The sequence below is a fragment of the Phacochoerus africanus genome, chromosome 7 (assembly GCF_016906955.1).
Source record: "Phacochoerus africanus isolate WHEZ1 chromosome 7, ROS_Pafr_v1, whole genome shotgun sequence".
In the NCBI taxonomy this organism is placed as follows: domain Eukaryota; kingdom Metazoa; phylum Chordata; class Mammalia; order Artiodactyla; family Suidae; genus Phacochoerus; species Phacochoerus africanus.
In genome coordinates, this window is record NC_062550.1 from 30759665 (window position 1) to 30776900 (window position 17236).

At 34.9% G+C, this 17236-nt stretch overlaps 1 protein-coding gene across 7 annotated transcripts in view; it reads left to right on the forward strand.

Moving 5' to 3' along the window:
- Window positions 1-17236, forward strand: part of USP15 (ubiquitin specific peptidase 15) — a 117003-nt gene that overhangs the window by 87256 nt on the left and 12511 nt on the right. For 4 of the 7 annotated variants that reach the window (XM_047787096.1, XM_047787097.1, XM_047787098.1 and 1 more), the window contains 6 exons: window positions 8716-8889; window positions 10638-10796; window positions 10876-11100; window positions 16669-16752; window positions 16843-16937; window positions 17035-17226. In XM_047787096.1, the coding sequence (XP_047643052.1) occupies window positions 8716-8889; window positions 10638-10796; window positions 10876-11100; window positions 16669-16752; window positions 16843-16937; window positions 17035-17226 (929 nt within the window). Of the gene's footprint in view, window positions 1-1478; window positions 1625-8715; window positions 8890-10637; window positions 10797-10875; window positions 11101-12944; window positions 13056-16668; window positions 16753-16842; window positions 16938-17034; window positions 17227-17236 lie in introns of those variants that run through there. The other 3 variants (XM_047787101.1, XM_047787102.1, XM_047787103.1) reach the window with 3 other exon arrangements.

Genomic DNA, 17236 nt, shown 5'->3' on the forward strand with positions numbered 1-17236 from the left:
ATATAACTTACATTGATGTTTGTTAATGTTGAACCTTTTGGCTTTAGCATGCTTCCCATAAACCGAGTATCTTATCATAGAATCATTCAATGAATAGCCTATTGATTAAAAAAAATTAGACAATTGCTGTTGTAGTCTAGTAATTTTAAAAGTCAGTGAAACACAACTGCCTGAAGCTTAGAGCCATGTTGTTAATGTAATCATTACCCAGAAGCTTTCAAATTTATCTGTATTGCAAGTGAATCTTCTATCCAGTTTCATCTTTTAGCTGTCAATATTAAAATCAGTGGTCTTTATATAATCATGCTCATGTTTTTTTTACGCATGACATCTCTAGTTCCAGAACTTGCTGCAAATAACAGGGAAGTCTTTTTGACAAAATTGTCGTTCCTTAGTCCTAGAGGTGATAGGAGATAAAGGCATTGAGATTTCTTTGCTAGCCAACAAAGTTTTCCATTAGTTCTCATACTTCCCAGAGCTTTCATAGTAGTTCATAGTTAAATTCAAGTAATATGTGAAAAGATTCCATAGAATCTGAAGGAAAGGGTGACAGAGGGACTCTAAATGAAGTTTAATTTTATTCATGTCTTAAGCATAGTGACCAGATTAATGATAAATGTTAGAATGTTAGAACATCCTTGTCCAGTTCAAAAATGCTGCCTTTAGAACTACTTTATGAAAAATTATAGTTTAAGCAGAGTTATGCCAGTTCTCTCTTCACTGACTAGTTGGGGGAGGAAAAAGAAATACTTAAAAAAATGTTCTAAAACAAAATAAATTTATATCCACTTATATTTTGCTTAGATAAATTTGTTCTTTAAAGAAAGCGTGAAGAGAGAACGGAAATATAAAGCAAAATACAGTGTATTTGTTTTCCCAAAGTATATGGAGAAGCTTCAGAATTGATCTCTCAAATATTTCCTAGGGGGAAAAAAAACATACACACCACACACCAAAGAAATTAAGTGTTTTAAAAATATTTCATTTTTCAAATCTTATTGGGGAAGAGACAGGCTTATCTTTGTAGCTCTTCATTGTAAAAGTCTACATCATAGTTTTCTGTCTTATCCACTATTTCATTACAGAACTAGAACCAGTATCCCAGTTTTAATAGAATGCTTTGGAATTATGCATTACCCTTTCAGAATGTTTAAACTGTCATCATGACTAATTGAAAAATGATAGCATGACAAATCTGAAAATTGTTTATCCATCTAATCTTAAAATCCAAAGAAAGATATTTTGCAGTATTCTAAGGTTACTTTAACCATGGATTACTTTTATTTTTCAAATCACAAGAAAATAAAATGGTTTCCTCATTTTAGATTGGGTTTTTATTTTTAGTATTGGTCAGTTTGAAAGTGTAGCTGCTTTAAGAGTTTTGAGTGGCGTTACATTTTGATCAGTTACAGAATGAGTTACACAACTCAAAGGCTTTAGGTAATCAAAAATTAAGTTTGTTTTCTTTCCTGTTCTAGTTACCGGTTTACTAAAATAGTGAGCATACATGATCACTTGAAAATTGGGCTTCTGGAGCACCTGAACAGAAAGGGAGTGGTTCATATTCAGCATTACAAAAGACAACTTTCTCTTTTTGAAGGGGATTACTTTGACTATTTTCCAGGTACTGGGGAAATTCCAGATTCATTACAAGTTATTGGGATGGCTATTAATTATTCATTTCCTAAAATATGTTGATTATAGACTTGAGATTTGGTTATATAGTAGAACTTTATTCACTTCATCAATTTTAAAAAGCTCTGTAGAAGTTTATAGTGAAATACAAAATTCAGACTCTTAGATGAGTCACTTTTTCAGAGAGCTCTAGAAACATCAGTTCTACTGATTAGAACATATTTAATGGAAGAACTTTTTGAAAGTAACTTCAGAGTAATAGGATTTTTGCATGTGTATATAAGGAAAAGCTATGTACAAAGCCTTGTAGTCTTTCCATGAAATTTAAATAATGAGAGAAAATCATACACACATAATAATCCAATTTTAGGATGTTGGATTAGGATGAAATCTAAACCAGAGAAATTTTTTTGTAGATGATACTTTATAAATAAATCATTGAATGGTATGTGCATTCTTTTTAAAAGTAGTCTTCATGGTGGCAGTGGTTAAAGATCTATGTACATTGAACCACATGGAATGTCCACTGGATGAGATATTTGATTATTTAGAAGAATTCTCTTATGAATTGTTGTGTCTAGTTCTAGGTTTATTTGGGGGAAAGAGTCTTCATAAAAATATATTGCCAAATATTTTTCTTTCACCTATCTTTTACTTATATGGATTTATCTTGATAGTTATTTTCTGGAGTATTCACAATAGTTAATTTTCCTTAATTAGGAAAGCCTCTTTGGGCATCTATTCGGACTTTTAGTTTTGAACTTGTAGAACTTTTAGATAGGTTATAGTTATGTAACAAGATACAATTCAAATCTTAGTCAAGTTTTTCCCACTGCTCTCAGTCTATGAACTACTTCCAGTCTTTCTACCACATATGTTTTTATTCATTCATCACATCTTTATTCAGGTATATGCCAGGCATTGTGCTAGATGCTTAGTTAGATAAGTGAATAATACATGGAATCTGCTTTCAAGGACTATACAAGTGAGTATAAGGTATAGAATTAGCCCAGAGGAAGGACTATTAGTTCTTCTTTAGATGCCGAGATATTGAGATGAGTGTTAAAGGAAATTTAGGAGTGTTAATAGGAATTTCTGGGAGTTCCCATTGTGGCTCAGTAGGTTACGAATCCGACCAGTGTCTATGACTATGTGGGTTCGATCTGTGGCCTTGCTCAGTGGGTTATGGTCCTAAAAAGGGAAAAAAAAAGTAGAAATTTCTTACAGAGTAGAACATTTTAATAAGGGGAGGCAGACATGCTAAGGCTCAGTCTTAATACATTAAAGTAAGGAGTATATCTTAAGACTCCTACTTCACATTCACAGTCAAGAGTACTCTTATTATTTGCAATTTTTGTTGTAAATGTATATGTGAGCAGAAGTAGAAAACCAAGTCACTGTGAGGAATAGGTAGATATACTCGCAGTATGATTGGCATACACATACACTCTTCTCATTATTCCTCATGGGTCACTATCTTTTTATGCTAGCTTTTATCCTGAACCTTCCAATTAGCCAACTAGATGCTTTATCACAAAGACTAAATTCATGAATGCCTAAGGTCTAGAATATACTAAATATGAAATATTGTTTTTAATGCTTAGATCTTCAAATGCTTCAGTTTTGCATACTATTAACTTGCCGAGGGAACATAAAAAAAATTTTATTTTTTTCAGTTTAGGGCCTCACGTGCAGCATATGGAAGTTCCCAGGCTAGGGGTTGAATCAGAGCTGCAGCTGCCATAGCAACACCAAATCCGAGCCACATCTGCGAACTATACCACAGCTTATAGCAACACCAGATCCTAAACACACTGAGAGAGACCAGGGATCCAATCGAACCCTCATCCTCATAGATGTTAGGTTCATAACTCTCTGAGCCACAACGGGAACTCGCAAAAGTTTTAAATAAATATTTAGCCTAGTTAACAAGTGCATTTGCCTACTTATTAATGTAGCTTTTTTTACTGTTTCTTTTTTGCGCTAAGAATTGAAACAATATTTTTCTTCAGTCTAATTATTGCTTTATTTTTTAACATGGTATTTACAAAATTCTACCCAGTCATTAAGACTGACTCTGGACACAATTATGATAACAAAATGTTGTCTAAGATATGTGTTTTATGATCAGTCACATTACTTCATATTTGGACCTCATTTTTTGGTGATGAATTGTAAGAGCTAGCTCTTAAAATATGGAAGTGTTGGCCTTTGTCAGTGTCAGGCAGTTGAAATCAAATTAACAAAGATGAAGCTCAAAATAGCACACGATTAGTAGAATGTCACAGAACTCCTAAGTAGCCATAAAAATAACATACTGACATTGTGTATAATAACCTTTTTGTTTCATGATACATTTACATATATTCTCAGTGGGGTTTTTTTCTCAGTTTTTGCTAAGAAAAACCATGTATGTTAAGGATGAGTTTTTGTTTTTGTTTTTTAATTTTGCAATTCAACAAACATTGAGAATAAGAGGTATAGCTATATAGGAGTTCTCATCGTGGCTCAGTGGTTAACAAACCCGGCTAGTATACATGAGGACGCGGGTTCGATTCCTGGCCTTGCTCAGTGGGTTAAGGATCCGGCATTGCCATGAGCTGTGGTGTAGGTCACAGATGCCACTCAAATCCTGCGTTGCTGCTGCTGTGGTATAGGCTGGCAGCTGCATCTCCAATTGGACCCCAAGCCTGGGAACTTCCATATGCTGCTGGTGAGGCCCTAAAAAGAACAAAAAAAAAAAAGAGAGAGAGAGAGATGGCCACATAGACATAAGCCATGTATGATTTCTAGTTCATGTTATATCCCTGAGCAAAGTATCTTACTAGTTAAAAAGGATATTTCCTATGTCTCCATATACAGGACTTTTAACATATATATTTGCCTAAAGAAAGGAAGTGTTTTGAAACAGTCCCAATCAGATAGGAAAGTGGCTTTTTTATAGTAGAAGAATCTTAGAGTTCTGTAGTTTTTAATGTTGAACTAATGAAAATCATCTTGTTTTCTTTAGAACATTATATTTAATGGCGTCAAGTCCAAGTATCCAATTTTCTTGTAATTGTCAAAGATACTCATGTTTCTGAGATAGGCTTACTTTAAAAGATTGAATGATGAGTTGCATAAATTACAAGTCAGAGTTTCTCTTGTGGTACAGAGTGTTAAGGATACAGCGTTGCCACTGCTGTGGTGTACATTTGATCCCTGGCCTGGCAACTTCCACATGCTGTGGGTGCAGCCAAAAAAAAAAATTTACAAATCAAACTGCATTATGACCAGCTTTAATAAACAGGCTTCTTTCCTCTGCCAGAATGATTGCATTGAAACTGGTATCACCTGGGGCATGGAACTATTTTAGTTGCTTGACCTCTATTTCAATTGTGCCTTGAAATTTATACCTAAAGAGAACTTTTAATATTTAACTGGTCTTTATATTATTTCAAGAATATTATAACTCCTATAGTAACAGTATTTTCAAGGTAAGGGAGGAAGTATGGTATTTTCAAAATGAGGAGGAAAAATCCGATATCAGATTAGTTTTTAAACTATTATGATCTATGTATTAGAACAATTAAACTGGCTATTGAATTTCTGTATTTATATGTTTATACAAATTTTTTGCAAAATAAAGATTGTGAGTTCCTTAAAACATTATGTTCAAACAAATAGGATTCTTTGGGGGCCCATTTAGGACTTAATGGTTTAGATTTAAATATAAAACATATATATATCAAAATATATTGGTTATGATATCTTGAAAAGTAATATAAGCAGTTACTTATTAAAATTATAAGTGTTTTGTTGTTTAATTTGTTATCAGTGAATTAATCCGTTTCAAACTGGCATGAGTCACTATGAAAATAAGCACTGGTCTCTGTGTCATTGACTTTTTAAAAATCCACATAGAGGTCCTCTACAAAGCGGATGATAGATTGATAAAAATCAAATAACAGAGGGCAGGGGAGTTTTTAATAGGTCTCTCCTTTTGGATTAGTGTTCAGGTAGAAGTGTTGGAAGAAACTTTTGAAATTATTCATTACAAACAAAAATATTTTTGCCTAATATTGTGATATTTCATCGAACAAAATTGGAGTACACTGTGCCAAACAATAAAAGAGTAAAAATAAATAAATACATTTGTAGATACAGGCAAAAACATTTCTGTTAAGCATACATTTATTGTATACATGCTAAGTGCTACGGGACATTGTGCTCAGTGCTAGAGATATGAATATAAAGGATATGATTCCTGCTTTCATGGAAGTCTCAGTCTGTTTGGCAACGCAGACAACCTAAAAATTAAAATTACAGTATGTTATGAAATAAATGCTGTAATAAAAGTAAGCACTGGAGTTCCCTTTGTGGCTCAGCTGTTAGCAAACATGACTAGGATCCGTGAAGATGTGGGTTCAATTCCCTAGCCTTGCTCAGTGGGTTAAGGATCCGGCATTGCCATGAGCTGTGGTGTAGGTCACAGACGCAGGTTGGATCCCATGTGGCTGTGACGTAGGCCAGCAGCTGTAGCTCCTATTCGACCCCTAGCCTGGGAACTTCCATATGCCGTGTGCGGGTGCAGGCCTAAAAAGCAAAAAAAAAAAAGTAAGCATGTACAGAGGGGGAACCACTGTTAGGGAACCTAGGAAATCTTCCCAAACAGGATACCGGAATGGTTTAGTAGAAGTTAGTAGAGCAAAGAAGGTATATTTCACATAGATAAGGTGAACTTAAAGTGAGAGACTGTGTGGAGGTCAAGGAACCACAAGTAATCAAATAGGCTGGAATAGAGTTTCAATGTTTGTTTGTTCTTTTCAAGTATTGACAAGGGATGGGGCTAAATAAGTGGTCAAAAGGCAGACCCTTATAAAGATTTGAGATTTTAATCTGAAATTTCTATTAAAGGATTTATAGCAAGGAAGTGACATGATTAAGTCATAAACTTTAGTGACAAACTTAGATCACTCTGAATACTGTGCAACTCTAAAAAATTTTGGAAGCTCTATGCAAAATAGGGGTAAATGTGAATAATTAAAAACAAAGTTCAAGGGAGTTCCCTGGTAGGTTAAGGATCAGCATTGTCACTGCTGTGGCTCGGGTTTGATCCCTGGCCTGGGAACTTCCACATGCTATGAGCGTGGCCAGAAAACTCAGAGTTCAAGAATTATTCATGTTTGCACAACTTGATTCTTTGAAGTGTTTGGTAAAGCACTAGGTTCTTTATATAATTGTGTTATACACATTAGTAGACTATTCTATTATTAATATAACCCTGAGCTGATCAAATATTGGGATTTGAAAACTAATTGATAATTGTTGTAAATGCTGTCTGACCTCCACTTTGCCTCATTGACAGTTTACTATAGATTTCATTTATACGGTGATACTACTGAATGTTGACATTTGTGCCCTGTGTAGCCATGGTATCTTGTAGATTGCCTAGCCCTGCCTCCAGTGCGGGGTTTATAATTAAAAGGACATACATTACAAAAAAAGAAAGAAAATGAAACTCAAAAGGCCTGTAAGATTATAAGGTTGAGATATAAAATGAATTAAGAGGAAAGGTAGAAAAAAAAAAAATTTCCCCAATTACCTCCTACATGCACTGTAGCCTACCTCTATCTTCCTTTGTTCACATAAAAATTTTTACTCTTGAGTATTACTTGTAAATAACTGTACAGCCTGAATAGACCACCTCAGACACTTTTTAACTATTCATATTATTTCCATAGCTTAAGAATAATAAGTTACAAGTTCTGTGATATTATAAAAAATTCTCCCTTTTACCCTGAGGTGAGGGCCAGACTAACAATTTGAATAGTATTATTTTTGATTGAAAATTCCAAAATAGGTATTGTGTACACATAAACTGATTTAAAATTGAAACCACAAAATGTAACACTGTAATTTATTTTTTAATTGAATATGCTTAATTTTGGAGTTTTAGCCAAACATACGCATATATAGTCATAGCTTATAGCATCGACGTTATCAGCATCAATGCAGCAGGCTGAATCTTTCATAGTTAGAAAAATTTTTTAACTTAATCCATATGAGTGGTCAGTAAGCTTTGAAAAACTTTTATTTACATTAATATAAATCCAAAATCTTATAAGAATGGGTTTCTACTACTTTAAATGCAAGCAACCAGCTTCAGTTAAAGCACTTTGCCACTTGTCTCCAACACAGATATCTTCCTGCAGCCAACGAAAAGGTTACCTATATGACCATATGTCTGCATCAATCATTACATATTCTCCTTAATGGCTGTAGACATCTAATTGATAAAGTAATGTTGGGTTCAAAATGAAGTCACATTATATGGTATTATCCACTTAAAATTATTTCATCTTGAGATAAAATATTATGGAAAAACTGTACTTCTGTAATCTTTTATTTTAAATCCTAAATTATTTCATTCAAAATAGAACAGAGTTGGAGAATTAACTTCTTTATAGTTTCAGTCTTGCTAGAAAGGAAAATTAGATTGTTGTGATATTCAAGAAGAACTGGAAGAAGTAAGAATATAGCCAGAGTGTGTATAACAAAAGTTTGTTTTCTTAGGCTCAGCTAATCTGTACTGTCCCATCTAAAAATGGTTGACCCTAAAGGAAGGTTTAGAAGGCTGCTCTTTCATGATAAGGAATTGACAATGGAAGCAGTAAATACCTCCTTGAATTTCAATTCTCCCACGTACTCCATGTCAGTTGTTACCTACTTAGGCTAATTTGCAGATGGACGGGATGATTAGGCAAATCCATAATTTCTACCAGCCAAGTGAAAGAAGGAAAGAAAATTCTGAGCTTCTCACCCCGTTAACAGATAGTTTGCTGTGGTTAAAATTAAATGCAGATCCTACAGCAGTGAATAATTAGCATTTTCATTTACTATAAGTCATTTTAAAATTTGGGAAATAAATAGTTGAGTACATCATTTGAATGTTTATTTGATCAGTTACTTATTAGTGCAAGAGACCATCATGTAAATTCGTCTCCATATATTATGGCAAATCACTTTGTTAGTTTCTTCATTTAAACATGTTTAACATGTGTGGTTTCTTTTACTTGAAAATATATTTATTCTTTGCAGTGTTTGAGCAATACACCACCACTTACCGAATATTTCCTGAATGATAAGTATCAAGAAGAGCTGAATTTTGACAATCCCTTAGGAATGAGAGGTGAAATAGCTAAATCTTACGCCGAATTGATCAAGCAAATGTGGTCTGGAAAATTTAGCTACGTTACACCAAGGGCCTTTAAGGTAAGTATCATAAACACATTTTCAACAAGGCCTGTCTCACCCTCAAGAGGACAAAATATTTGGGAAAGGGGCAAAAAAAATCATAGCTGTTACAGTGGTTTGTGACCCCCTAAAGGGACATGACACATAAATAGATAAACGGCGTATCTGGTATTAGATTTTCAGAGTGGGGCTTGAAATAGATGATTAAATGTCCAGGAAGAGTTGTGGGGGATAGTAAATGAAATTGTGGAAAAAGGTTGAGAAACACTGGTATGGTTCAGAATGACGATAGAAAGACAGCAGTGAACATTTACAGGTTATTTTATTTTATACAAATGCAGAGACTGAATTTCAGCATGTCATTAAACTCTAAGAACTAAATTTATTTTGAGAGTCATTGTAAGTTTGAAAATTATTGAAATGAAACTACTCTTCATTTAAGCACAAATATTAAATGTATTTTCAATATAATTCTTAAACCTTTAAGATTATTCTTGTGAAGTGGTTATTTCTTAGAATCAATAAAATTTCAAGTAATTATTTTGTCATTCAGATAAAATTGAACTGAAATATAGTTTTATATTGTTAAAAAAACTTTTAATTATATAGATAAGATTTATGAAAAATTTTAAACTTTTGAGGAGAATAAGTGGTTTTCAGCCATTTTTTAATACAACTTAAATGATGTTCATATAGGGCATCTACTAGGCAACATTTTATTAACATTATACTAGTTCTTCAAAAAACAAAAACAAGTCAAAAAAACTCCTGTGCTTATCTTCCTTAACTTTCTAAGCCTTGGACAGACTAGTTCAGACAAATCATTTCTTAACCATTACCCATGATTCCAGTTAGTTTCAGTTTGCAAGATGTTCTGTTTTAAAATTAGGTGTAAATAGGTTCTTTTTTTTTTTTTTTCCCCTCCTTTCTTTTTAGGGCCATATTTGCAGCATATGGAAGTTCCCAGGCTAGGGGTTGAATCAGAGCTGCAGATGCCGGCCTACACCACAGCCACAGCAATGCCAGATCCTGGCTATGTCTACAACCTACATTGGCAGCCCTGGACTGGATCCTTAACCCACTGAGTGAAGCCAGGAATCAAACCTGCATCCTCACAGACACTAGTTGGGTTCTTAACTGGAGCCACAATGAGAACTCCAAGTAGGTTCTTGTTATTTGACATTGTTCTTTCACATCAAGAAAGTGAAAAAGAATGTATGTATATGACGGGGTCACTTTGCTGTACAGCAGAAATTGGCACAACATTATAAATCAACTATAATTTAAAAATACAAAAAAAACACAGTGCTGTAAAGACTAGGAAAATATATATGAACATTGATATTCCTTTTATCTCTATGAGATTATCTTCTCTTTGCACACAGAAACTAAATGAGAGCATTGTCTTTTTTTTCCAGTGACTCAAAAACATTACGGAATTTTAATAGTGTTTAGTGTTTCCCAATCCTTAGTACAAAACTGTACTGTGTTTTCTCCTTGTTTTCTCCTCAGGTCAACTGTTCTTTTCTATTTATCATTTTTAAAATGCTTTTAGGTATGCAATTATTTACATGTATTTATCCATATGTAATCATCATATCTGTAAATGACTGCAGAAATGCCACAAGTTGATTTGAGAGTTATAAGTAAAATTTTAGCAAGTAGCTGAATTCACAAACATGAAATCTATAAATGAAAGTCAGGTGTATATTTTTGTAGTCAGTCTTGTCCCTGGAACTGATTTTATGGTTTTGTTTTTCTTACAGACTCAGGTAGGACGTTTTGCACCTCAGTTCTCTGGATACCAGCAGCAGGACTGTCAAGAACTATTAGCTTTCCTATTAGATGGACTGCATGAGGATTTGAATAGAATTAGGAAAAAACCATATATACAATTAAAAGATGCTGATGGAAGGCCAGATAAGGTAAATTTAACCATATTATTGTCACCATTGATATAATAATGTGATACCTCTGTGTAATATGTGTCTGTTTTCTTTATAGGTAGTTGCTGAAGAAGCCTGGGAAAACCATTTAAAAAGAAATGATTCTATCATTGTAGATATATTTCATGGCCTTTTTAAATCAACTTTAGTTTGTCCTGAATGTGCTAAGATTTCAGTAACATTTGATCCTTTTTGTTACCTGACACTTCCATTGCCCATGAAAAAAGAACGTACCTTGGAAGTTTATTTAGTTAGAATGGATCCACTTACCAAACCTATGCAGGTAAGAAATGATTATTTTCTTTTGTTTCTTTTTTTTTTTTTGCCTTTTCTAGGGCCGCTTCCCATGGCATATGGAGGTTCCCAGGCTAGGGGTCGAATTGGAGCTGTAGCCACCAGCCTACGCCAGAGCCACAGCAATGCGGGATCTGAGCTGCATCTACACCACAGCTCACAGCGACGCCAGATCCTTAACCCACTGAGCAAGGCCAGGGATCGAACCCACAACCTCATGGTTCCTAGTCAGATTCGTTTACCACTGCGCCACGACGGGAACTCCAAGAAATGATTATTTTCTTGGCATTTGTTATTTTTATGAAAAATTTGTGATGAGTCCTTATGCCTCAAACACAATTAGATAAAACTAAGCTTTTTTGCATAAGATTTTTATAAGATAAATACTTTGGAAATCAGTACAACTTTTCAGGATCTTGAAAGGGTGAGCAGTGTGCAGAGTATCATTATTTGTCATGTAGAAAAAAATTTCTCAAAGGCTTTTTCTTATCAAAGAAAAATGAGAGTGGTCTGACTTAACAATGTTGGTATGAATATTAGCTTACAAAGATTAATAATGTAGTGTTATTTTCCCTATTTCCCAACTTGAATTTCTTTTTTTCCTAGTGGCTATGGAAGTGAAAATAGGACTGTACATTTTGATTCATGATATGATAAGATAATGGTAATATTTAAATACCTGTAATTTTTAGGCATCTAAAGAATGTGAAAGAGAAACATAAATTTAGTTATACTAAAAATACTTGCTTCAGGAATTCCCCTTGTGGCTCAGCAGGTTAAGGACCCAACACTGTCTCTTTGAGGATGCAGATTCAATCCCTGGCCTCCCTCAGTAGGTTAAGGATCCAGCATTGCTGCAAGCTGCAGTTTAGGTCACAGCTGTGACTCTGATCCAGTGTTGCTGTGTCTGTAGTGTAGGCCCAGCTGCAACTCCAATTCAGTCCCTAGCCTGGGAACTTCCATAATGCAGTAGCTGTGGCTATTTAAAGAAGGGGGGGGGGGACTTGTTTCACCAACGTTCTTACCTTTTAACTGTTGAGAGTATCAGTTGTCTGCCTGATTCCATTGCTTAGGGTCATAATTGGATTATTTTACATTTTAGGGAGCAAAACACTAGTCTCTCCCTTTATTAATCAATCAGTCCTTTTTGACACTTGACCCACCCTAGTAAAAGTATTTCTTATCTACCTTCTTTTCCCCTAAATTCTATTATAACACTTACCAGGTTTTATTATGACCTTTGGTTTACTTTAACTTTTCTCCCCTAGACCATGAATTCTTTGAAGATTTCAAAGAATTTGAAAACTTCGTAAATCTTTGTCCAACCCTCAGGACTTAGAAGTGTTTAGAAATTTTGTTCATTCAATATGTATTAGGCACCTACTGAGTATAAAGCTCTGGTAAACAAAGTAGACATGGCTCCTGCTTTAGAAGATTGTTTACTAAAGGTCCTAGTTGAAGGTTCTAAATAGAAGCGCAGTTTGTTAGAGTGTATTAGTTGCTTTATTCTGCACAGACTGGTGTAACAAAATGCCATAGACTGAGTGACTTAAACAACAGAAATCTGTTTTCTTCCTGTTCTAGAGGCTGGAAATCTAAGATCAGAATGCCAGTGTGGTGGTTTCTAGTACAGACTCTCTTCCTTCATTTACAGATGGCCTCCTCCTTACTGTGTCCTCAGACAGCAGAGAGGGGGAGAGAGAGTGTTGAGTACAAGCTCTCTGTTGTCTCTTCTTAGAAGGGTCCTGATCCCATCATGAGGGCCCCATTTGGTTTTTAATTTATTTTTCCAGCAATGTGAATTTCATGATCTCATTAAACTCTCTCTCAAAGGCCCCGGCTCCAGATATCATCACATTGATTAAGACTTCACATAAGAATTTTGAGAAGACAATTCAGTCCATAGCATTATTCATAAAATCTACATAAAAGGTATATGCTTTGGACAAAATTATGATCTTACCATTTATTTAATGGAAATATTTGAGTTTACCATCAAGTGTTTGAGTTTACCCAGAATATGAGGAATTAATAAAAAATATAGTCCTTTCATTCAAAGTAATAAGTGTAGTAGAGACTGGTCATGTACCCAGTTATGCAGATTTCACCCACTGCTTTTGCTGTCTGTTTAATATGTCCCCTTCATGAACTCATTAAATCTGCTACCCTCCTGTCAGTATTTGATCCCGTAGTGCTGAAGATATTATAGAGAGCAAGAGAGACCTGGCACTTGCCTTATCTATGAGCAAGGTTAATAAATACCTGCTTTTATTTTTGGCCAAGGGAATATATGAACATACTTCTAAAATTACATCCTTTATTCACTTATTCACTTGTTTGTAAGTATAGGATTGTTAACATTCTTTTTAAAGGAGAGAAAATATAGCAATATTAAACTACACCCTTACCTCTCTAGTTTGTAACTTTACAAATATATGCCAATGAGTATAAGGAAATAAGAGGAGTATTTAAAAAATGAGTAAAAAACCTAAAAATTAATGTACTGTCTCTCTACACTCATTTGCCAAAAATAGTGCTTTCCCATGCCAGTAATATAGTCTGTATTATATAGAGGCAGATTGAATTCAACTTACACATTAGCCCATAAGGTTTGTGTTATTCTCCCGTAATTTGGGTTTTAATTTATTTTTCCAGCAATGTGGATTTCTTTAATTTACTTCTATTTTGGTGACCAGCAATAAAAATGTATGGATAGTAGAACCATGGTCAGCATAGGAAATTGGATTTTTTTTTTCCACTTGGAGGCTGTAACAACTCAAATCCAAAATAATCACCTCATTAACACTATGCTTTAACCAGCTCAAAAGGAAAAGGAAGTTAACTAGGTTAGCCTACTTGGTGAGTTTTCCTGTCACTGAAGTTGATTTAAATCATAGAAGTTTATTAGTAGTTGAACTGAAACATGTGTTAGGAATTGGACTCACATACTCTGCAAGGTGCTTGAATTACAAAGGTGTTCCTAGTCCTTGTTCTCAAGAAGCTTATATGGTGTGAAAAGTGCTCTGACGGTGCTATAGGAGCATACAGAAGGAATAACCTCAAACCAGTGATGACACCTGTGTTAAATCCTGAAGGATGACTAGGGTTATTTTGGGGGGAGGGGGGGTCTTTTACGGCCACACCCACAGCATATGAACGTTCCCAGGCTAGGGGTCGAATTAGAACTGCAGCTTCCAGCCTACACCACAGACACAGCAGCGCAGGATCCAAGCTGCATCTGCAACCCACACCACAGCTCACAGCAACTCCAGATCCTTAACCCATTGAGTGAAGCCAGGGATTGAACCCACATCCTTCATTGGTTCATTACCACTGAGCGACAACAGAAACTCAGGATCATTAGGTTTTAAGCACGTGAAGGTTGGGAATAAAACAACCTAGATCAAGAGAGGGCTGAGGCAAAAGAGAACATGGTCTGCTTATGGAAACTACAAGTAAATAATACGGTAGGCAGAAGCTAGATCACAAAGAACCTTAATGCTAAGATAGGAAGTTTGGACTTCATCCTAAAGAATGAGGGAACCATGTAAGGTTATTAAGTAAAGAGATTATATTGTCAGATTTTTATTTTAGAAAGAATACTCTGGCTAGTGTAAAGATTGGATTAGAAATGCCTAAATCAGAAGTACTAAGACCAGGTAGGAAGCTTTTGCACTGACAAATGACAGGGGACTTTTAAGGTATGTGTCAGGATGGCAGTTAGATAGAAGAACCAGTTGAATGTAGGAGTTGAACATGTTTAAGAGTATTCAGTTCATTCAACTGGAAAACAGGAGAGAGTGGAACTGTTTGTTTTAATGGAATATATAGGAAGAAACCTGTTTTAGTTATTGATATGTTGACCTAAAATGACCCAAATCTCTGTTGCGTATGGACATGTTGAGATTCATGAGGAAAATTTAGGAGCAATATAGTAGGCATTGATTGACTTTATCTATGTAGGCTAGAGAAGAGAGATCTGCCCTAAAAGGATGTCTTAGAAGAATGAGATCACCTAAGGCTAGGGTGATCCTTTAATGTATCATATAGACCAGAACTTTTTTAAAAAAATAAGTAGGGCCTTTATTAATAGTTATGCCAGGATAGCAGGCTAATCCAGGACTATCCAAAGCAAACCAGAATAGTCACCTAGTCTAAGAGCATATATAATCAAGAAGGCTAAGGATAAAACTCTGAAGGACAACACTAGAGGGTCAGTTATTTCCTCAAAAGAAGGTATGACCAGGGCATTAGAAAAGAATAAGTAGTAGTAGTGCTATAGGGAAAGAAAATTTTTAAAGGAAGAAGTGGTCAGCAGTCAGGCTACAGAGAGGTCAGTAAAATAAGGACTGATGAAGATTTGGTTAAATGACAGTATTGACAGCTTTGGTAGCAAGTTAAATAAAGAAGTTAAGACAAAATCCAGCAGTGGATTAATAAGTGAATGGGAAGTGAAGAAGTTACCAGAAGTCAGTGTAAACATTAACAAGGTTATTTATAAAGCCTAAGAGAAAGGGAGATAATTAGAGGAGAATTATAAGAAAGCAATGAGAGACTGTTTTGTTTTTTCAGACTTGTATGCATTTCAATATTTATAAAAGAGTCAAGATAAAATGAAATAAAGGATGATTGCTGGGTTTATGTTCTAGAGGAGGCCAAAAAGGATAGGATTCAGAGTTCAGATGCCAGGGTTAGCTTTGAATGGAAGGAATAACCCCTGATTCTCTTTCCATATGTAGGAGGAGACAGAGAAAGAAACCTTTCAGACTCAAGTTTGTAGGGGGAACAGGAAATTAGAGATTTTCCTATCCAGTAGCCACTTATTTCCTCAGTGAAATAGGTATTCTGCACATAGTGAGGGGAGAAGTGGTGAAATAGGAAGCCTAAGGAGTGGTGAAGATTTTAAATAGTTATCATGAAATAGAGGAGAATAAGCAAATAAAGGATACACAGAAGAATTTCTGGCTAGTGTTGAAGAATCAGTTGATACTGGGCACTATGAATTTGTAGCACACTAACCTCTAAAGTTGGGCAGTTTAGCATATCTGAACAACTCTAAAAGTATAGCAAGAATAAAACTATTGACAAAGTAGTTTAAGATTTACGGTAGAATAGTTGAAGTGATGAATCACATCAAGTCTGGATGGAAGGCCATGGAGATGGTAGGGAACTAGTAAGCTAGGGGAAAGTTCAGTCTTTTAATAAAAGGACTAGATATCTCAGTGCAGGCCAAGAATAGGAAAGCATGAGTTTCTAGGAAAAATAAGTAGTGGTTACACAGTTAAGAGTTTAAAAATGATATCAGGAGGGGAGCAGGGGATGACAAGGCCTGAGAAGTGAACTACAGTTGAGTGCAAATGTAGGTCTTTGAATTGAGGTGTCAAGAAACAATAAGGCTAAGATAAATCATCCACATGGACTTCATTACCCAGAATGATGACAAGATTGGAGATGGACAGTGTGAGCCAGATGCCAACTGTAGCAACCAGAAGGTTAGTCTTACCTAGTGAATATTTTTTCCAAAGTAAAACATTTGTTATAATTTTTTGTTTTTTAGTACAAAGTGGTTGTCCCCAAAATTGGAAACATACTTGATCTTTGTACAGCGTTGTCTACTCTTTCAGGAGTACCTGCAGATAAGGTAGGGTGTTTTGGGATTTAAAGTATGTGAGTTGGAGTTTAGTTTTTCAGTATTGTAAAACCAGCTTAATAGAAATTTATTTTCTTTTAGATGATAGTTACTGATATATACAATCATAGATTTCACAGAATATTTGCTATGGATGAAAACCTTAGTAGTATTATGGAACGGGATGATATTTATGTGTAAGTATGAAATTTATTGTGGAAAATATTACTTGAGAAAAAATTTAAAAGAAATATCATAAAATTTTCAGAGTTATAGTCAGTTTTATCCTTGTAGGTTTGAAATTAACATCAATAGGACAGAAGATACAGAGCATGTGATTATTCCTGTTTGCCTGAGAGAAAAATTTAGACACTCAAGTTATACCCACCATACTGGTTCCTCACTTTTTGGTCAGCCTTTTCTTATGGCTGTACCACGAAACAATACTGAAGATAAACTCTATAATCTTCTGCTTGTGAGAATGTGGTAAGTGCCA